At 34.0% G+C, this 23982-nt stretch overlaps 1 protein-coding gene across 2 annotated transcripts in view; it reads right to left on the bottom strand.

Moving 5' to 3' along the window:
- Positions 1 to 589: 589 nt before the first annotated feature.
- The window catches only part of LOC149805825 (coiled-coil domain-containing protein 6-like), a 54719-nt gene continuing 31326 nt past the window's right edge, over positions 590 to 23982 (bottom strand). For both annotated transcript variants that reach the window (XM_089950536.1, XM_089950537.1), the window contains exons 6-9: positions 20990 to 21146; positions 19088 to 19206; positions 18327 to 18481; positions 590 to 2935 (exon numbers count right to left, since the gene is read on the bottom strand). In XM_089950536.1, the coding sequence (XP_089806662.1) occupies positions 2861 to 2935; positions 18327 to 18481; positions 19088 to 19206; positions 20990 to 21146 (506 nt within the window). In that variant the 3' untranslated portion in view covers positions 590 to 2860. The remainder of the gene's footprint in view (positions 2936 to 18326; positions 18482 to 19087; positions 19207 to 20989; positions 21147 to 23982) is intronic.

Below are 23982 nucleotides of genomic sequence, written 5' to 3'. Positions count from 1 at the left end.
AGTCATATGGACAATGTTCTTTTGCATACCAGGGCCCAGCAATGTTGAATGAACTGCCCACTGGACTTAGACACAAAGACACAGTAATCTCATTCAAGAGTGCTCTTAAAAGTCAGTTATTTCGACTGCAAGAACAAACTTAAAGACATAATAATGTTTCCTACCTTAAATATTTTCAGCATGTTTTTTTTGTTTTCTAATTTCATGGTGTTTTTTGTAATATCATGTTTTTTAGTTTGTAGGTGTTGTCTAATGTTGTAAAGCACTTAGAGCTTCTAAAGATTAGGCTCTATACAAAGTCCTCATTGTGTATGTATGTATGCATGCATGCATGTATGTACGTATGTACATACATATGTATGTATATATGCATGTATGTATGTGCTATATTTTCATACTGTATCCAACCAACCTTTTCCTCCCATGGTATTGTAGTTGTTATCTCACCATTTTATGTCCCTCATATTCTCTTTCTTGTAATTGTTGTCATGTGTCATTTTACTTGTACATGTACCTGTTTTAAGAAACCTTTGATAAACAATTGTACTGAAATCATATTGAATAAAACTCACTTATCTGAGAACCAGTGTTAAGCAAGAGCCTCATTCTTTATTGAAAAAAGCAAACAGAAAATGAACAAGCACAGTGGCCATGAAATATATTTACAGTCAGAACTAAAATGGGGGAAAAATAAACATATCATGTGAACATAAAGTTTAATATCAGGTTTGACAATTTTTCAAAATACTTCTTCCTGTGACGAGCATTGATTTTCTCCTCCCCCTTTCATGCAATGATAAAGTTTAACAAAACAAATTAAACATTACAAAAGCAAGAGTACAAATTGATATTATAATCCCATATATTTCAACCATAGCAAGACTTTCATAACTTAATGAGGAAAAAGATGAACTACCCAATTAACCTTCTTTCTTAACACCTGTCTCAAATTTACAATCACTAGAATTCACACCTGCAACAATCAAACACTTATTTTGTAAGAAAAATACTTGAATCATTTGGTGCAACCAAAACCAAATCAGAGAAGCTTTTAGATTGCACATTCTTATTTCTTTCATCATGTAAATACAAATCTTGTGGAGGTCTTTGTGTGGCAGAATTTGTTTTGAAACATACTGTCAACCAAAGATAAACAGATACAGTAAGGCCTGTTTTGAGACAATATTCTAAATGATTAATGATTATATAATGAAATGACTTGTTATGAGAGACCATGATTTCTTAATAGAAAGTGCTCTTTTAAGACAGGTTTTACTTTAATCCAGTTAGAAACTTTTGATCCATAGTCCATCCTACATAAAGCACAACTTATTACATCAATGCTATATCAACCATGCTTATTATATCAACCATTCTTATATCTCAAGCATTCTTATTACATCCACCATTTTATTACATCAACTGTTCTTATTACATCATCCAAAATATTACATCATTCTTATTACATCAATAGTTCTTATAACATCATTCTTATAGGATATTCATTTCATTAAATCAACCATCCTTATTACATCAACCAATTTTATTACATCAACTGTTCTTAATGTATCATTCTTATACATAATCCATTTTGTTACATGAAACATTCTTATTACCTCAATTGTTCTATTAAATCATTCTTGTACATCATTCATTTTATTACATCAACCATTCTTATTACATCAAGTGTTCTATTACAACCATTCAAATGCTCCACAACACACTTGTAAAGAAACATTTAATCCTACATTATTTTTGTATTATTTAGCAGAATGTAGGAAATACAGAAAACGCAATCAATAATATATTAATGGCATATTCCACAATGTCTCGAACTTTCCGATTGAGACAAACTTCATTAATCCAAAAATGGTTCTAAACCCTTCATTTCCAGGAAAAGATAAACGATGTCAACCTTGACTTAACAGATCAAGGTAAATATACTGAATAAATTAAAAAAAGAAGAAAACAGATACAAAAATTTAATAGAACAGGAAGAGTTGCCTGAAATTACACACATAATGCCTGACAGAAACACTGCATGAAGCACACAATCACTATACAGACACCTTACAATCAACGTTTTTGTATTCTTACATTATCAGTATCAATATCATAATGTCAAAATAACCATGTATATTTCATACAGTGCATCATAAACACACTGATTATATGCATGCAGAATCAGACATATCAAGGAATTCTTAATATCAGGATGCTATCCTGTGGCACTGGTTTCAGTTCGAAACACCAACGATTACCATCTGTCATCATACAAAAAGGGTGGGTCAACTTTTGCTCAAGTTGTTATGGATGAAGGAAACCACACACATATAAATATTTAGTAAATATTATTCCAAATCAAACCGTCTCTGGAAAATGAAAGATTTCTGGCCTCATTACACATTTCAGTACTAACCATTCTATACTTAAAGTGTACGAAAATACTGGAGAGTTCAGTACCAGTTCGATCAGGTGTGCACTGACACATATAGCAGTAAAGGAAACAGCACATCAACCAGTCTAAACGCAGTAAAACTGTAAGACCAAAATTCCAAATCCCTTCTTTTATGACATACCTGGTGATTGGACATCACATAATCTGTAAACATCAGCATATCTAGGTATAATTTACCTGCAGTTGTGCCCTGTCAACAAGAGATAAATGGAAAGAATACACAACGAATAGCACCATAAGAGCTCTGTAAGAATGACTGACTGACAGACTAAAGTTTACTGCTGCTGCTGCAGATAAAAAGCATGGATCTAGAAGCTGTTGATACGTCTGTAATATTCAGATAATGATTCAGCCACGGTCTCCTCTTTGTTATATTTGTATTTGTTGAAGCATGCTGTAGATTCATGTTTTCTCATGCTTATCAGGACCTGGGTAGCTGCTGGGACGAATAAACTTCTCCTGGCTTGGGCGTTGTCTCTGTAAACATTGAAACAACAACAAAAATGAATCTGATCATGTGATTACATAAATGTATTTTTATCAATATTCATAAACATGAGGAATAGTAAGCAATTTTCACACAAGTAATATACCCACGACCTCTGCCCTTCACCCCACACCTACTTGACAATGGAGATGAGTCTAGACAAACACGATTTTCATGAATAGCACATTATATGACTGCCCAGTGTTTAACAGTCATCTAAGTGTGCATTAGCACAGCTGACTCTGTTTAACGGTCATATAAGTATGATTAGCACGGTTGACTTTGTTTAACAGTCATTTAAGTGTGCAACAGCACAGTTGACTCTGTTTAACAGTCATCTAAGTATGCATTAGCATGGTTGACTCAGCATAACAGTCATCTAAGTATGCATTAGGATGGTTGACTGTATAACAATCATCTAAGTGTGCATTAGGATGGTTGACTCTGTATAACAGTTATCTAAGTGTGCATTAGCATGGCTGACTGTTTAACAGTCATCTAAGTGTGAATTAGCACAGTTGACTCTGTATAACATTCATCTAAGTGCGAATTAGCACAGTTGACTATAACAGTCATCTAAGTGTGCATTAGCATGGTTGACTGTTTAACAGTCATCTAGGTGTGCATTAGCACAGCTGACTCTGTTTAACAGCCATCTAAGTATGCAGTAGCATGGTTGACTGTATAACAGTCATCTAAGTGTGCATTAGCACAGTTGACTCTGTATAAGTCATCTAAGTGCACATTAGCACAGGTGACTGTTTAATAGTCATCTAAGTGTGCATTAGCATGGTTGACTCTGTATAACAGTCATCTAAGTGTGCATCAGCATGGTTGACTATGTATAACAGTCATCTAAGTGCATTAGCATGGCTGACCATATAACAGTCATCTAAGTATGCATTAGCACGGCTGACTTTGTTTAATAGTCATCTAAGTGTGCATTAGCATGGTTGACTGTATAAGTCATCTAAGTGTGAATTAGCATGGCTGACTCTGTATAACAGTCTTCTAAGTATGCATTAGCATGGTTGACTCTGTATAAGTCATCTAAGTGTGCCTTAGCATGGTTGACTCTGTATAACAGTCATCTAAGTATGCATTAGCATGGTTGACTCTGTATAGCAGTCATCTAAGTGTGCATTAGCATGGTTGACTCTGTATAACAGTCATCTAAGTATGCATTAGCATGGTTGACTCTGTATAGCAGTCATCTAAGTGTGCATTAGCATGGTTGACTCTATAACAGTCATCTAAGTATGCATTAGCATAGTTGACTGTTTAATATTCATCTAAGTATTCATTAGCATGGTTGACTGTTTAATATTCATGAAAGTGTGCATTAGCACAGCTGACTCTGTATAACAGTCATCTAAGTAAGTATTAGCATGGTTGACTCTGTATAACAGTCATCTAAGTGTGCATTAGCATGGTTGACTCTGTATAACAGTCATCTAAGTGTGCATTAGCATGGTTGACTGTTTAACATCCATCTAAGTATGCATTAGCAGAGTAAAATTTCATAAATGAAAATTGCATTAATTGCTCTTATTTTGCATAGTATAATATGAGCAAGTAAAAAAATAGTCAATTCAACCCAAAAAATTCCAAACTTATGTGGGTTCTGCCTGATAAATTTATCTGTATCTGTCTATCCAAGTAGGTTAAAAAGGGGGACCATTTTTATCTTCAAATTACCTGTTCTAAAAACATGTAAAGAACCGGTTTTAGATTATTCCTTGTTTTATTTTAAAAACTTTCTCTAATAATAAGCAGCTAGTGCTTACTGTGCCTGCAGCAGGTAAATAAAACATCACATTTTTTAACAGTATTCTAGCTTCCCAACACTTAGGAACTAAAACCATGACAAACAACTTCAGGACTTAAACCATGACAAACATAGTGATATACTCTGACACTTCAGGAATTAACCATGACAAACATAGTGATATATTCTGACACTTCAGAAATTAAACCATGACAAACATAGTGATATACTCTGACACTTCAGGAATAAAACCATGACAAACAGATTGATATACTCTGACACTTCAGGAATTAAACCATGACAAACATATTGATATACTCTGACACTTCAGGAATTAAACCATGACAAAGATATTGATATATTGTTCTTCATGAAAGGGAATACATGTTATATTAGTTATTTTGTCATTAATTTTCAAAAATAAGTCACTGTTTTGACCTTCAAAAAATGTCCCAGGGTTGTTTTGAATCTTTTCTTACATCCATTATTAAACTTTTAAACCATTCTTATCAGGATGTGAAAGATTTTTTAACACCATGAGCATGATTCTTTGTATGTTAAGATACAGACTGTCCAAGATGGTCCTCAATTACCTTGTAACAATCAGCTCAATGTTAAGATATAAACTGTCCCAGATGGTCCTCAATTACCTTGTAACAATCAGCTCAATGTTAAGATATAAACTGTTCCAGATGGTCCTCAATTACCTTGTAACAATCAGCTCAATGTTAAGATACAAACTGTCCCAGATGGTCCTCAATTACCTTGTAACAATCAGCTCAATGTTAAGATACAAACTGTCCCAGATGGTCCTCAATTAGTTTGTAACAATCAGCTCAATGTTAAGATACAAATTGTCCCAGATGGTTATCAATTACATTGTAACAATCAGCTCAATGTTAAGATACAAACTATCCCAGATGGTCCTCAATTACCTTGTAACAATCAGCTCATTGTTAAGATACCAACTGTTCCAGATGGTCCTCAATTACCTTGTAACAATCAGCTCAATGTTAAGATACAAACTGTCCCAGATGATCCTCAATTACCTTGTAACAATCAGCTCAGCAGGACATTCCATTAAGGACCTTCACTTTAATGTGACAGTAAAGAGATGAGGGCTTATGAAGAAAAGATAGATGTTATTTAAACTGAAGGACTGCAATAATATTTGGCAGCAAAATATCATTTAAATTTGAGATATACTATATAACTATCTGCATTGCCTCTTATATTTTACTGAATTTGTTTTTCACTTTATGATGGCAACATGTGTTTTAGAACATTTTGTGATGCTACCACATGCATACCCTGATGATATACGAACAAAAATGTGGCAAGTTTATAAATAGAATATAAAAGCTTGTGATAACTGAAATAGCATTTGCCATATGACAAAAAACTACAGAATCAATTCAGCAGCTGGCAAATTGTATGCAGAAGGAAAGTAGATCTAGGCACTTGCAAGCATGACTAGAATTATGAATGTAGCACTTGCAAGCTGCCATTTACAATAATGCAGATGGTTTTTAAGGTGTATGTTAGCGATGAAGTATTATTCGTTTTCTAAAACCATGTGCTTTCTAGAAGATCTAAGTGATTTATAGCATTGTATGAAAATAACAACACATACTCTACAGCAGGGGGGTCCATCTTCTTCAACCCCAGTTTTGACGCACTTTAAGTATTTACTTTTACCTTTCAAGAAATCTACTTCTTAGTGATACATCTCATTACTTTGGAAACAATAGTTATTTTTGCAAAGTATGGTATTGAAATGACAATTATATATTTCTCCGTAAACTTCTTAACGAGCTATCATCAGACGACCCCTGGTTGTAAAGATTGTACAGTAAGCCACCCATTTTGACACACCTCACAGACATCTATCTTTAACTGTGATACTATTGTACATAAGCTCCGACAAAAATAATATATTTCAGAACAACATTAATAGCACATTAAAAAAAAGTTTATAGGTAAGATGACATTTAAAAAAATTAAGGATTCTTAAAGTTTTTTTTAATATTCTTATCATCTTTTATATGGAACATATTTTGTCACAAAAGCAGAAACAATCAAATTGTGGAAAATCATGTTCATATCATGATAACAATGTTTATTTATGATTAGAAGTATTAGATTTAGTGTACCTTTGTTTTTCAATACTTAACTTGCATTGTTAATGTACAGAACCTCAACCTTTGAATGCAGTTTTTATAAAACTTTAAAACTAGTTTGCATTCTTTAAATATTGTGTCTCTAAAAGTGTAAATAATCCGAGACAAAAGACATAATGTTACAGGAGATTTTACTTTTATTTATTTGCGATTCTTACCATTATCAAACCAATTGAAAATAATAAATTGGTTCAAGAATTTTAACAATATAGGTTTTAATCATTCAGCAGCTCTTTGTCACATTAAAGATTTAAAAAAAACTTTAAAAGAAATTTTGAAATATTAATGTAGTTACGCATTATTAAGGCTTACTAATTGTTCTGCACTCTGTCATATAAAAAGTTTTGTTAGAATTATCTATGATGAGAGAGAGAGAGAGAGAGAATGCACCAAAACTTGCATATTACGTTAATGTAATTGCATACATTAATCCTGGGTCGATGAGCGTGTTTTGGGACAATGATACAGTCTTTCCTTCAGCAAGTATCAGCATGGGAAAAAACTCTACCGATCTTACACGATAATTATACAATGCAGAATTTTACTGATCACTCTCTTTTTTTATGTTTGATTCAATATAATTCTATGCATGTATCCTGGGTAGGTGAGAGTGTTTAGGGACAGTCTTGTGGTAGTCCAATGACTTTCAGGGTAATCGGCAGAAAAATTAAAATGTTAGATGTCTAATTCATGTTATTGGAAATATTCAAACATGAAATTTGACCCTTTATCAGACTGGACAGATTAGGGGAGGCAAACAAGTGTTAAAAAACACTGTCAAAATGTTTAGAACAGTTGATGCACGCATTAATAGTCAACAAGTATTGGTTGCTGGACTTTGTAATAGGTAAGGAACAAACAGTCTACCATTTTTCTGCTAAATGGTTTGTCAAATGGTCAATTGCAGGAATAGATTGCTGATGACTGATGTGCCTTAGGTATCTTTTGATTGGGATTTCCTACCATTTGACAAGTGTGACAAGATCTACAGAACTTATGAACATCACTTTTAATTTCTGGCCATTAAAAATGAATTAGGATCTTGTGATAAGTCTTATTGATACCAAACTGGCCAGCTTAAGCAGTTTTATTGACTAGACTATGAATTTCCTGTCCATACGACTTAGAAACAGCAATTTGTTTGCTGACTGACCACTCATCACCAGCAGGTATATCAGGTGGTCTCCATTTTCTCATAATGACCCCGTTTTTCACAAAGTAACAAATTGGTACTTGTGTGGCTTCAATTTCTGAAACCCAGTCTTGTGTCTTCTCTGAGGAATAGTACTTGGAGGCCTATAACTCACATTAAAATGTCTTGCATGTTTATAATGTAGCTGTTACTTTCTGCTCATATATCTTACTACTGCACTCAGAAATTGGCTAGTGGTTTCTATTATTCTGTGAAAAAACTTGCTTGTGACTCTCTCTCCCCCCTCTCTCCTGAGTGATTAAGTTATTTAAATTATGGAATTTACTTTATCCCTTGTTCCAAGGCACATATATTAGGGATAACAGACCAAATTTAAAATTTCATCTCAGGTTCATAAATATGGTAGTCTTTTGAAGGTCAAAGCATCAGAAATTAGAAATTAGCAAATAAAATATAATCTTTTTCATGGTTTTTGCTCATAGTGAGTGCAAACAACTCATTTTATTGCCTGCAAAAAAATCTTCAGAAAATGAGCATTTTTGTACATTCTATATATTTAATACATATCCAGTAATGGGATGTTTTTTTAGGTTAATTCTTGAAACATCACTAGAGAATATAACCAGACTGTTCTTGAGGCATAATTTACGAATGTATGTCATATGCACACAAAAAATGTGCCTCGGCCGAATCTAGAATTTACAGTTTTAATTCCTCAGAATTTGCAATTATTAGTGCTAATCGAAAAGTCAAATTGTCTGAAAAGCTTGTATCTATTCATGTTTTATTCATGTGAAAGTGAAAAACAAAAGAGATTGGCAAATAAATCAATAGGAACAATGTAACAAGACAATCCAGGTATCTGTTCCTTATAAATGCCTACCTGTATTTTAATTTTTTAAGACTAAATTCATCTAACACTATTGTTTTTATGAATGCCGGTTTACATAAAATATTTATTTTTCTCTAATATTTCCTATGAAAAGTTAAACATGGGACTGTATATATGTGTTATATATTTATTTTGCTTTATTGCATAGTTGTACTGTGCTGATATTGTTTGTGTCATGACAGCATTAACTTATATTTTAAACAGGATAAAATAATGATAAAATCACAGACAAATGAAAATGTATATGCAGGGGTATGGATACTACAACAGCCTGAGCTGTGAGTAGCCTTAAAAACATAAAAGTTCTTTTAAAAAGAAATTATGCTGGGGGGGGGAGTTTATTCTTCTAACAGAAAACAATCACATCTGTAGAAGATACATGTAAAAATTTGTATTAATCTTTAAACACAACATTAATTTCATCAAATATGTATCAAGCAATTTTGGTACTGTACTGCAGCAGTAATAATAAATACAAACTGAGCTGGTTACTGGTAGTGGTAGCAACGTTATTTATATTCAATATATATATATATATATATATATATATATATATATATATATATATATATATATATATATATAAAATGACTGTTGGTTATTCAATTATTGCACAACTGAATTAAACCTATTAAACTGCCACTGTATACTGCAGATTAACAGTAAAATTTCAATTTCATAGGGATGATAGAATAAACAGAATCTTCATCTCTGTAATGTACTCTCTCTCGTGAATAGACAAGACAAAAGTATGGCCTTGAGTAATAAAGGTACAATTATCTGCAAGTTTCTCAAACCTTATGAGGTCTTTACTGATACAAATTGCAGAATTTGCACTGCACTATTACAAAATCATGAAAATGCTCTGAACTAATATTGTTGTGAATTAGAACATATAAACAAATTAGGACCATAAACATTGCTTGTAAGCGGTTACCCTATTCTGCCACCGTGTGGTAGTGGTAAATTACACCCACAAAATGTCCCCCAAAAAATGTGGTGGGAAAGGTCAGCAGAAATGTAACATAGTGTATACTTTTAATTGTGTACAATCTGATACATTTAATTTGTTTTATGCTTCTTGAAGGCCACCTCCCTTCCAAACGTTAATACTCTGGGAAACCAGCTGACTGTAATGCAGCAATATAATTAGAATATTTTAAAATAAGATGCCCAAACATGCCATAAAGTGGTATAACTTCTTTTTGCTAGGGTCAGGGGAGTAGTTGTATTGAAAGAAATTGACGCATCACAGTGCTGTCTGTTGTCATAATGAGGCATTATTTTATGCTAACTTCCCTGACGCTAACTTGCAAATGCCTGATGTTACATTATAAACATGATTTTAGAAGGTGCAATCGGTCATAAAGAATGGACTATGAGAACATTTTGAAGTTACGGTCTTGCAAAGGCAAAATATGTGCAATCCTGAATAAAATCAACAGTTGGACTGATATAACTTGTGTTACAGCAAGTTTATAAATAGAATATTAAAACTTTTAATAACTGACTAAGCATTTGCCATATGACAAACTACAGAATCAATTCAGCAGCTGGCAAACTGCAAGATACAATGACGCAGAAGGAAAGTAGATCTAAGCACTTGCAATCAGCCATTTACGGTTTGCAACAATGAAGAATAGAAAATTCATGACCAGAATTATGAATGTAGCACTTACAAGCAGTTACTGACAATAATGTAGAAGGAGAGTAGCACTTGCAAACTGCCACGTACTGTTTACATAAATGAAGAATACAAAATACATGGACAAAATTATGAAAGTAGCACTTGCAAGCAGCCATTTACAATAATGCATTAAGAAGAATAGAAAATACATGTATAGAATTTTGGTGGTAATCCCCCTCCATACATAGAGGGTATGCAGGTATCACAAAATTTTCAAGATGACCATCATGGCAGTCACACTGGATGTGAGATTGTCACTACTTTTCATGTACAACCAAGAAGTCATTTGGTACTATATTCATGTATGACCAATATTACACCATAATAAGACATCTAATGAAAATCCCATGTCAGAATGATCATCCATTCAGAAAGTGTAGCAGTAAAAAAATTTTCAAGACTGCTGCCACATTGGCCATACTGGATGTCAGATTGGTACAGTCTTCAGCTAGGACAAACAAGATATAACAGTTCTCTGGTAAAAATGCATGTCGATATGACATTCCATTTAGGAGGAGTAGGCATAACAAGATTTTTGAGAGGGCTGTTATAGCAGCCATATTGATTAAAAGATGGGCATCACTTTCATTTAGGACCAACTAGTTATTACAAGGAGTCTTCTGGTGAAAACCCCATGTTGATATGGCCACCGATTCAGGAGGATTTGTTATTGTTTTTGTTGATTTTATTGGCACTTTTAACAGACAATTGGGTATATCATGCTGAAGAAATGGGAACAATGTGCCGTTCCTGAGGACAAATTGAGGCAGCCAAACCAGGCTGGTCTGGGCAGGAATCAAAAACATGACCCATGGATAAAGATGTTGATGGGTGCCTTGGTACTTGAGTACCCACCCGCTAATAATAGCCTGGTTAGTAAAATAGGCAACCATGTACCCATTGTTTTTAATAAAATAAAATATATAAAAAAAAGTTTCCAAGTTCAGATCAAAGATCAAAGACATCGGGCATCTGGAGTGAGTGAGACACAGAATAACAATTACAGTTTGAGGCTTATTCATCATTAGACCTCCATCTAATTTCCTAAATTTACTATTAATAGTGACTGTACCTGAAACAATTCCAAGAAAACAGACCAGGTTTCCTTAATGGGAAACAACTTGCCCCAGTTTCATTATATTTTGATACACTCATACATAGCAGACCAGTCTCAATTGAGAAAAAAAATATGGCACCAGATATTAATCAAAACTGGCTTTATTATGTGATGCATGCATGTTATATTACTGAAAAAGATGTCAGAGAAGGATTTTGTTAAACTTAAAAACATCTTGCATCAGGAAAAAGACAAATCAATAGCACTTTAAAATTTTGGAAAGAATTCAAGTGATGTAATACAGCATTCTTCATTTATGAACTTCATGATCATTCAGCAGAAGTTATACATGTAGACTAGTTAAAGTGAATGATATGTATAAATAATTTATTAAATTGTTTTGTGTCTAATACTATCATACTAATCTACACGGACTTAGCTGATTTGAGACAATAATTTTAACTGTAGGTCCAGGTAAGTAGCAAACATAAATGTACATTGTCATAAAATTTACTGTAAATCTTTTATGTAATGTATATATTGCTCTTTTATGCTCAGATTATGTTTTTTTGACACTTATATTAGTAATAACTCCGCAAAATTTTATCAGAGAATTAAAAGAATTATTTTTCACTTTTTTACTGAAATCAAAATGTAACAAATTTAAAAGACAGGTTATGATTCAAACTTTTTCTAAAGGTGGTTTGGCAATGATATATATTGATAAATTTATATTCACTCTGAAAATAACATGGATTCATAGAATTCTTCTACCTCACAGAAAATTAGTAAATTTATTTGAATATGAAATATGCGAGATTAGAAACCTGTTCCTACTAGAGATGAAATTGTGATTACTTTATCCAAAAAGACAACAAATGCTTTTTGGAGTGATGTTTTACTGGCATGGAAGCTGTTACTAGAGAAAAATAAAACACGGACAGGAGAAGATGTTATGAAAACAAGTTTATGGATGAGGGTAAACAAGGTACCCATTTTCTATCGTAAATGGTTTGAACATAATGTAATCTATATTGGTGATATGCTTACAGATCAAGAAACTATGGCTGAAAGCTTTAAAGCTAGATATGGTATAGATGTCTTTCAAGGGAAAATTCAGTGTGTAAAGTCCTTGTGTACAAAGTTACAGTTAGGTAAATCAACACCAGTCAGACTATTTATCCCTTTCCATTTAGAAATTGTATTTTATAACAGTAAATGATGTAAAGACTATTACAATTTACTTTAATAAAAGGGTGTTAAACCAACTAGAGAAAATAAATGGAATGAGATTTTTAATCTGAATATGGATAAATGGCCTGACATACAATCTAAAGATACTGACATATATACTAAAGATACTGACATTATATACAAAAGATTTTAAAATAACAAGAAACTCAAAATTATATTGATTTCAACTTCATGTTACTCATAGAACTGTACCAATGAATTCTTTTCTGTATAAAATAAAATTGTCCAACATTGATAAATGTACTTTGTGTAAAAATGTCCCAGAAACAACACTGCATTTGTTTTGGGAATGTAATGTGATAATCAAGCTGTGGAATGAAGTGATCTTTTGGATTCAGAATAAGGTGAATAAAGATACTATGCCAAGTGCAAAAACTGTTATATTAGGAGATACAATTAGAAATGGAATAGATGAACCTTTTCAGTTTTGCTTTCTTTTAGCCAAATAATACATTTATATATGTAAACTGAAAGGGGATATACCTAGATTGGATTGTTTGAAATTTTTTATTAAAGATCACTATAATGTGGAAAAATATACTGCAATACAATCTGAAAGGAAAGGAGTATTTATGTTGATTTGGGAACAGTGGGAACCATTATTCCACAGTAACTAGAATGATGTGTTTAACTAAAATACATGTTTAATAGCTTCATGTTACAGTGTACAGTGTGTCATTTATAATTGTCAAATAAGAGACTGTGTAATACATGAATGTGTGCATGTGTGCTTGCATGTGTAAGGGTTTTTTTCTTCTCCTAAACTATATTTATTGTCCCTAGGCTATTCTACTCATATTTTCCATGTGAATATACACCAAACACAGCAGAATATTTATCATACGTCAAACAAAATGAAAGCAACTTTTAAGTAAAACGTGTTTCTCTGAGAATACTTACCCAATCATGTTACATTAGGAATATTAGCCAGCTACCTTGTGAATCCAGTCCAACTAAAAGACGAAAGTCATCTTTTCTAATATAGATAAAGGGCAATAACTCTTACAGATTACCTCTCCTTGCCACCACCATATATCATGATTTTTTTTTTGCTGGGTGATATACTAATGAGGATGCCAGCAAGTGGGGTTGTTGGGAGGGTTTTTGAGTAATGTGATTAGACAAGTATTCTCTGAGAAACATCATTTGTTTATAAATTTGCACTCTCCTTCCAATACATTCCCCAATCACATTATGTTAGTAGAATAGGTAATAGGAAGAGGGAACGGTGAGCATCCAACCTCTACCTCATGTATCCTTGGGAATAATGGTGTCAGTACATACCGTTATTTCTGCTTCAGGCTTCTCCAATGGGATCCCCATGGTCAGCCAATCTGGTCTACGCCACTGATGTGGGGCACCATTGTGCGCGCATTAAGACAGTCATGTAGGATCAAGTCCGCTGCTGCATTAAATAATTTGAGGAGTTGTAAGAACTCCCCTGCTGAAATTAAAGTCCTGTCAGAAATGGACTCTATAAAAGTTCAAAGATCCTGATTATGCGAACATGAGGAAGCAGTACCAGATTCAGGTTGGTGATAATCTCCATACTCCGATAGACAAAATGTTGGAATGGGCAGAGGTTAGACTTTTCACAGTTCACTAGAAATCCAAGATGATTTACAAGTGAGAGATCATTTCTGCCTTGAAGTAAAATAGAACTTACTATATGTTTTGGAGGATGTCGTCCAGGTATGCTGCTGATGTTGTAGATAACATCAGCTGGAACAGGGTGATGATGCAATCCATAACCTTGATAAAAAAACAAGGGATGATGTTGATGGCCAAATGTTAGGACTTTGAACTAATAAGCCATGTCATGGTAAGCAAAAATGGAGAAATTTCCTTGATGTGGGAATGGATAAGGACATGAAAATGTGCATGTCAGATTGAGACTGACGGCATACTTGTCCTGTCGGATGAAGAGACAGATTGATCTCGCCATTTCCATCTTAAATTTTGGTAGTGAAATTAATTGGTTGTGGTGACTCAGGTCAAAGATCAGCCTAGCGGGGGGGAGCTGATTGTTTTGAAATGCCTGTGTGGGTTGTGCAGCGAGTTGGAGGGGCAGTTCCTGAGCTGCCTACCTCAGAACTTTAATTCACCCTCCAAAAGGCAACCGTGACCCAAACTAGGTCATCCATAAAGCATGGGCAGGACAAGGCTTGAGCGATGTGAACAGCAGACTTATGTCAAGTTGGCCGAAGCAGTCAACACAGTGGCCATGTCATGGTGAGCTGCCCAGTTAACATCTTTGCTATCCAAGGTTCTGATATGTTAGCCCTTTTTACACCTTGGCAGATTGAGCAGATATTTTAGTGCTTTGTCCTAGCAACATCTATTGGATTTCACGAGTTGTCTCCCTTAGTAAGTAATACCAACTAACCAATAGCAGATAACAGGTTTGTATTGTACATAGGCTGAAAATGGTGGAGGCAATTGACTTCAGTAGGATACTTTGTTAAGTTTAACATCAAAAGTATGACTAAGTACCAGAAAGAAGCCATCAAAGCTGTATTCAAGTGAAAGGTATTTGTACAAACTTAGACTGCCAGTGGAAAATTGCTTATTTATGAGTCCATTAATGTTTTGTGCTCCCCTTGTCTCAATCATGTAGGAGCAGAGTTCAAATTTAAACATCTTAATTTTGATTTGATGTGGTGGCATATCCAAAGAAATTCACAGACATGAAGCACAGGAATATCTGCTCGATCTGCCAATGTGTAAATAGGGCTAATGTATCAGAACCTTGGCTGGCGAAGATGCCCAGTTAATGATTCTAGCAATCCTGGCCATTGCCTTCCAAGTGTGACTATTGCCTTCCAAGTGTGGCTACTGCCATATTTCTAAATGAGTTGGAAAATTGCTAATAAGGCCAATCTAACATTGAAGATGTAGCAATGCCTTAATGGACTAACTTTGATATGGCATGGAACACATTTCTGTCCACTTTATAAAACAGTGGAGCAGACATATGAATGGCTGCTAGATTTTTATCAAGGGCTTGTAGTTCATTATTGAAGGCGTCTTATACCAGCGCGATGAAAGCCTTAGAATTCCCTGGGTCACCAATTCTACCCAAAAGGTGGTCATTTATCTCCTTAATTTTAGCCGATTGGGGGTGGAGCTGGAAGGATGGCATCTCTTCCTCCTTGTCAAAATCTACCAATGCTTCAACTTTACTCTCGAGTAGAGGTAGGGGGTCGAGAGCATTCTAAAACTGCCAACATGTTATATATCTCAACTGCAGCCTTAAAGCTAATTTCAGTCTGTTCCATGATGGATCTGAGTATGGCTGACCTCAAGGAGCTTCATCACACTCACTTTGTGTCAAGTCCCAATCTGGGTCCAAATGCAGCTGGATTTACACTTAGTACATACAAGAGTCATAGCTGTCTTCCTTTGCTTTGAACTTATGCATTTCATGCATTTAGATCACATTCCACAGAAACAACACAAGAGAAAAACAAAGCAAAAATAATTAACTCAGTATATTACTAACTTCCTAATATCACTCCCATATCTAACAGAAAAAGGGAAAATAGTCAGTGCCATGTTTTAGATGCCTTATAGACTATGTTTTGAACTTATGCATTCATGCATTTAGTTGACATTTCTACTGAAACAACACAAGAGAAGAAATAAATCATAAATAAGCAATTCAGGATGCTATTAATTTGCTAATACCATCTCCTTTACTAATGGAGTAAGTGTAAACAATGTTGTGCTAACTTGTAAATGACAATATGAGGTCAATGATAATGTGGTGTAACGTGGTCTTAAATAAAGGTGCAATAGCCACTCAAGTTTGGCAGAAATTGTAAAAATAATGCATACAACTGGCAGAAGAATGATTGTCCAAGACAATTAATCCAAAATTAAAGTTGGATGGTTCAATTTTAACACTAAGAGGGCTTGGATTGTTGGAGGCAAAATGTATGATGTTCTCAGTACAGCACTGAAGCTAAAATATTGGAAAAGCCTGGTGATGGTAATGGGCAAGAGTTATTTCCTTTTGTCTATATGAGATAGAAAAAACAATTTTCATCTTTTAGTAGGGCTGGATTCTTGAGGTAGCAGGCTAATATTCCTAATGTAATGTGATTGGGGAAAGTACCTGAAGGAGAGATCTGCTAATTCAATGTAATACACTTTAGCCAGACATTATCTTGCAGCATAAAATAAGACAAATTACTTCTTCCATGTGAATGACATATATATTTCATCATGTTAGTGAAATACTAAATATTTTCACATTGTTGAAAATTGATTCACTACAATGAGTGGGTGAAAACTTATATTTTCAAGAGTGGAAAAGCAAATTATGTTAATAAGAACTTTCTCACCCATTTGATGAAATATATGCATTATCGATTCGATACAAGCAAATTATTTCTATACATACATGTTAACCCTTAAAGAGGTGAATATATTGCTACTTAACTTGGTTATAAAGCTGGTTAAAACTCGTCATGATTGTGCAAAATCCTTGTGGATTAGTACCAGAGTACAAATGATAAATTATTTATATACAACACTCACATTAACTATTCTATATGTCTTTCACTGAATGAGTGAAAAGTTATCTCCAAAAATTCTGCAATAAGCATGATGATGTGCAAAACCTGAATGCTGTATAACATCACTCTCATATTCTTCTTTTTGAATTTGTAAATTTATTGATTTCTCCTTTTCCTCCTCTTTGACATTTTTCAGTTATATAACACCCATGAGTAAAGTCTGTTTTGCTTAACATCTAGTGTCATTTGTTATTAAAGTAAACACTAGCCCATCATCTAAATAGATTTATCAAAATATAACCAATGTGTGAGTTATGTTTTTAGATTGAAAAACCCAGCTGCTATAAGTAGAAAATAGAAATGTACATTAGGTCTACAATGGACAAATGTACTATTTTGCTATTCTTATGCAGCAGTCTTCTTAAAAAAGTGATAAGAAAGATGACAAACAAAACTTTTTATTTCTTTATTGTTTGTTTTAATGTACCAAAAAAAGGCATAAGCCATATACAGGCAAGCGTGATGTATTTAGATCAAAAAAGTTTAATGATGACAAAAAAGCATAATGGCTGGCATATATGTCTATATATCAGACAAAATCATCAATGTATTTTCTTTTTGCTAATATTATTATGCGAGGAAAAATTTGATAACCAAGTGCTCCTTTGACTGACTTCATATCCATTATGTCTGACATGCTTTTGGCCTAATATGACACTTTGAAAAATATACAGTGGGATACACGGTCCTCCTGATAAGCTATCTTCATAGAAGCAGTGACAGCTGTCATTTTAATGCAATTGGTATCACAGCAACTTACCTTCACCTATGTTGAGCATATACTTTTTTCTGGCATACATGTCAATTTACCTGGATGTTGGTCATGTGACTGTGTACAGGTGGAGAGGTGCCAGATACAAAAGATGGGGGGTGGAAGGCGGAGCCAGAGGCTCCCGTACTTCCTCCACTTCCCCCAGATGTTCTCCTCATTGGGCTTGGAGGACTGAAGGCAGGGTAAGGAATGCCTGGAAAATGTAAAACATTTGGCATGTGTGACAACTACACAGGTTATGTGTGTCAGGTTGTTATTCTTAATATTAAAGCATACACTGACTTAACATTAGATTCCCTATTTCAAACAGCAGACAAATAATTCTTAAAAAGTTTAAAGTAAAAGATTCACAAATAATATTTTGCAGGAAAAAGGTAGCAAGACCTGAAATCTTTAAACTATTAATAATAGCTTTTGAGATTTTAATACCGAAATTGTTGAGTAAACCCTCAGCATCAGATTAAAATATAATTATTGTTAATCTGAAAAGACTGTGTTGGATGAATGTTTTCTATGCAGACAAGTCCACCATATTATTCACTTATAAGCCGGGTCAAACTGCAAACAACAAAATCCTGATCTGCCATTGCATAATGCACCTGCAGATTAGAGTCTATGCTGTTTATTCAACTGATTACTCCTAACAAATTGCACACATGCAGATCTTGGTTCATTATACAAAAGCAGATCTGTGACTGTGCAGTTGGTAGTTTGGAGTTATCATACAAGTGACACAATACAATATATGCAATAGGAATGAGAGAAAGATGGAATGAAAAGAGGGCATACTTGTGTTTACCTGGGGAAAGGGGCCGAGATGTGCTGGGTGAAACATAAGGAATTGGGCTTGAAACTGTCCGTGGGCGAGCAATGGACTGGGACTGACCATCATGATGCTTAGCCATTTCATTAAATTGCCTGACCAAAAAAAGATACAAAAATTTAAATAAATTGGCAATATTTAATCTTATTAATGACAACCGTTTTCTTGAAAATTTCTGTTCACTGCACCACCTTTATGATAAATAATTCACATTGCATCTCAGGATAGTCAAAAACAAGAGACCATCGAATGGACAGACATTCTACTGACTGAAAAACCTAAAGAAATCCAAGGTAATTCCATTTTTACTGTCCTTTATACCAAATTCAGTTACAAATCTTACCAACACATGATCTGCTTATACAATCAGGAAAAATTAACTGTACTGTTGGCTCCCTAGTCACATTGGTATTAAGGGTAATGAAATGGTAGATAAGGCTGCCACTGCTACCCTGCAGTCAACTATTGCCTCATGGACGATTCCACATACTGATTTCAAATATTACACACATTAGCATGTTCTATATAACTGGCAAAATAAGTATAATAAAAACTCCACAAAAAACAATTTCATAACATCAAACCCATTACTTGAGAGTGGCATCCTTCCTATGGAACTGTTGAGAAAACCACATACAAAAAACATGTACCCGACTCGTGTATACCACTTGAAGTGTGAACAGAGTGCATACCCTGCTAGTGTCTATACAGAGTGGAATACATTCTTGTTGCATGACTTAAGTTTGTTGATGTGAACTCAATTAAGGAACTTATGATGAGGTACCACCAGAGAAAATTTTGAACTTTTTAAATGAATTGGTTTAAATGAAAACATATAATCATATATTTTAAGGATTTTGTATTTTTTACCTTTGTCTTTGCTTGCATCTATACTTTCATCTTTTTTTTTTCTGGCAGTACTTGGTGTTTACTTTTGTTTGGAAGCATTGATCTTCCAAAATTGTGTGTGCATTTCAAGAACTTTACCTTAATCAGCACCATACAGCTGTTGTTGTCTTGACATGCCATTAAACCCTCATACATACATACATACATACATACATACATACATACATACATACATACGTACGTACGTACATACATGCATGCATGCATACTGTGAGATTTGTTTGAGACATCTGTCACTGGATTGAGTAGATCATCCACCCAGGACTTATCCATCTTTTGAGAGACTATCCGAATCAGTTTGCATTTGTGTCTTTTCATTTTTGAAATTATGTTTGGTACCATGATTGGGGGTGAGGGGGGGGGTGAATAAGTAAAACCCCATATTCTGCTGAGGACTGGAGTAATGATGAAAGGAGGTTTTTGTCTCTTGTATAACCTTCCAAGGCAGGAAATGTGGCAAGTACTCATAAACTATTCTTATCTTATTTAATGGGTCCCACATATCCTTCAAAGAAGGTTTCACAAGGGACAAAGGTAACTTTCGTAACAAATCATTGACTAATTTCAGATCCACAGCTGTTATTAGTCAAATATGCTTGGTTTAATAAGGCAAAATACTTCAGAATATAAACTGATCCCCTATGTGTATATCAGCAAATTTCTGGAACATAATCTGCTCACCAAATGTCACTTAAGCAGTAGTTGTGTTGAGCAAGCATCTGTATCTTTACAATTCAAACATACTCTTATTCCTTCTTTTAACACTTTAAATCCATGATTTTCTACAATTTTTCCTAAGTGCACATGGTGCACCAGTCATAGACCTTATGAGTATAAAGAAAATGAATTTTACATGTGTGCTTCAGTGTACTTCAAAGATATTCTTCGGATCAAGAAACATGTATACTTCTCTGGTAAGGCCACAACAGCCAAAGATAAGCATGTAACAAATCAAGTCTGCTTGCTTACCGTTCATCGTCCATCTCCAAACTGGATTCACTTTCTGACAGGTGGCGGCACAAGCTCTCCCGCCGTTCCATCTCCAGCTGGAGTTTACGCTGGAGCCGCAGATTTTCCTGCCTAATATGCTTCTCCTCTTGTGCATACTGTGCCATTTTTTCCTCATCTGTGGAAGCAACAAGTCAACTCTATATATAAACATTTATAAATATGAATTCAGACATAAGTAAGACCAGGTCTTACCGACCCATGAGTCATGACCACCTGTTAACCTCCAACAAACATCAGCTTTTTGCAAAGAAATATGATTCAATTTCTGAGAATTGTTTATTAAAAACGATCTGTATTATTCTTAAGAATGTATAATTACCAAGTTGCATAAATTATAATACAGTAAACAGTATTTATATTTGTATTTCTAGTTTGTATGGTAATAACCAATGTATTTTATTCATAAAAATAAATTTTAAAGCTGCCTGAGAACATACTGCAGTAAAAGGAAATTCACTCCATAAGATGTTAATCTATTTCATATACAGTCTTATCTTTATTAATTTTAACTGATTTTTATTAATACTGCCCTAGAGGTTAAAGTGTGTATGTGTGATCTGGATTTTTAACGTAGCTTTAACAATTTTTCAGTCATATCGCTATGATGTCTGCAGTGTGACAGTTTACAGTAATGTCTAGCACTCGGGCATCATGCTGCAGACATGAAGCATGATGTATCACCCAGTCACATTATCCTGACACCAGGCCGACCAGTCCTAACACTAACCTCTTAATGCTGAGCTCCAAGCGAGGCAGCTGTTAGTACCATTTTTGTAAGTCTTTGGTATGACTCGGCTGGGAATCGAACCCATGACCTCCCGCAACCAAGGCAGACACTCTAACCACTAGACCACTGGAGTGGTTGGAGCAGAGAGGTTAAAGAATTAAAACATATAACAAAATTGTAAATAGTTACTGTTTAGAAGTGTTACAACTGAATTTACCAGGGATGTTTATAAAATGCAATTTACATTGTTATAACTTAAAATTTTTATTCTCAAGAAAGTTAGGCAGATAGTATCTGAATACTACAGTGTATTATTAGTGATCCCTCCTATACCTCATGCTAGGCAAATGACATTTAAGTTCAGGAAAACTGCACGTATCAGCAACATTCATATAATATGTGGTTAATAACATATAACAATGTTTGATAATTTAACATGCATTCACATCTATGAAGGTTGAAAATGTATACAAATCAGAGGAATGTCACAAGGACTGGAGTCAGATGGTGCAATATTTATCTACCCAGTTGTGGGAATGGAGGGCATATGTAACCAATTTTGACCTTTATGAGACACAGATGTGTGCTCTAAACATGGATAAATACAGTGTAAAGAGCTAGATTAAATGTTGTAATATTGTGGCTTGAGTCTTCTTATTTGGGTAAGGAAAACAAATTTTATTATGGTCTAAGATCTTTATCATGACATTAATGAATTTAATTGTGATTAAAAAATATTATGTATGTATTTTAATTTTCTCTTGTAACATGCTGTATTCTTTTGTTCTTTATTCTAAAGATTGTTTGAATTTATTATGAATTATATCTATTGTAACCGTAGTTCTGAATTATAGTTAAAATGACCTTCTGCCAACTTCATGCTCAATAGGAACTGATTTAGAATTGAAATACCTTAGAAGCTACAAAATAAGATATTCGTCTTCTAAAGAATCAACATTTATTAATTTGTCCATATGACAAAATGATTTTGGTATTAGTTGGAAATATTGATTTCTACTAAATTCCAAATATATTTTGTCTGTCTGTCCTAGGTTTATTTGATTTTAATTAGCAATGCATGTAAATGCGTGCATACTACATCAGAAGAAAAATATTTGACTTTTATTTCTTTTTCTTCCATATTAATTATACTTTTCATCCCCCACTCCTCCTGTAACTCAATGACTGAAAGTAGTTACTCAAATGTCTGAAAAATTGAGATGATGAAACACCCATGACAAACAAACATTAAAGAGTACATTTTGAAATTATGAAGGTCCAGTACTTCATAACAAAAAAAACATAATAAAGCTTGAAGTTAGGAGTATCTTGACTCCTGTTCTAGGCATGCTAATTTATACTTATTTTTTTCAGTTTCTATTATTTTTCTACGAATTATAGATGGGACTTGCTTTCCTACAGATTTTCTTGCAAAAATAAAACACATTGTAACTGCCATCAATTTTGTTCTTATTCAGCTGACTGGGCACACCACAAGTTTTATCCATCCAAGTTTCATCTAGGTTTCGATAAAGGAATAACTCTAACTCCGCCATTTAGACAATCTGGATATTGACTGTTAGAATTACAAAAGCCCCCACTGACTCATTTTCACCATTATTGATCGAAAAATCAATGTACCACAGCAAAATTTTAAAATATTTACAACAGCCAATTTATTAACGAGATAGTGTGTCAGAGGAAAATGGCAGATGTAATTGATGCAAGGAGGTATGTCTAATTTATTCTTGCTGATTGGTTAATCAAACAGTATGATTGACAAATGGCAATATGTCAATTTCCTCCAGTGAAAGAAAAAATTATAATGGGAGAAAATATCAACATTACTCAGTAAGTTTCAAACGATTTACAAACTTCAGATGATCTCAGGCCAATAAAGGCTAAGATATCCTTCTAAAAGTATGATGGAAAAAAATCTCTTTCTAAGTATGGTATGAATGATCAAGAATTACTAATCCAATACCATATCTGTTTTATTGACAATAAAGGAGCCTGGGTAACAAATATATCATGAATAGTACATTATACACCCACACCATATTTAAAAGTACTCTGCACAGGAACTAAAAGGGCATGGCAAACTCTGAAAATTATTGACAAATAGGTTTCCATGGTCAATGTAGGCAGTCTTGAACTAAAGTTACTGTGGTGAATTCATTACTTACCAGGAACATGACCTCTGACCTTTAAAACCCCCACAATC

Source organism: Sinohyriopsis cumingii, chromosome 2 (genome assembly GCF_028554795.1).
Source record: "Sinohyriopsis cumingii isolate HCF-2022 chromosome 2, ASM2855479v2, whole genome shotgun sequence".
Lineage (NCBI taxonomy): Eukaryota > Metazoa > Mollusca > Bivalvia > Unionida > Unionidae > Sinohyriopsis > Sinohyriopsis cumingii.
This window is presented reverse-complemented; position numbering and strand designations above follow the sequence as displayed.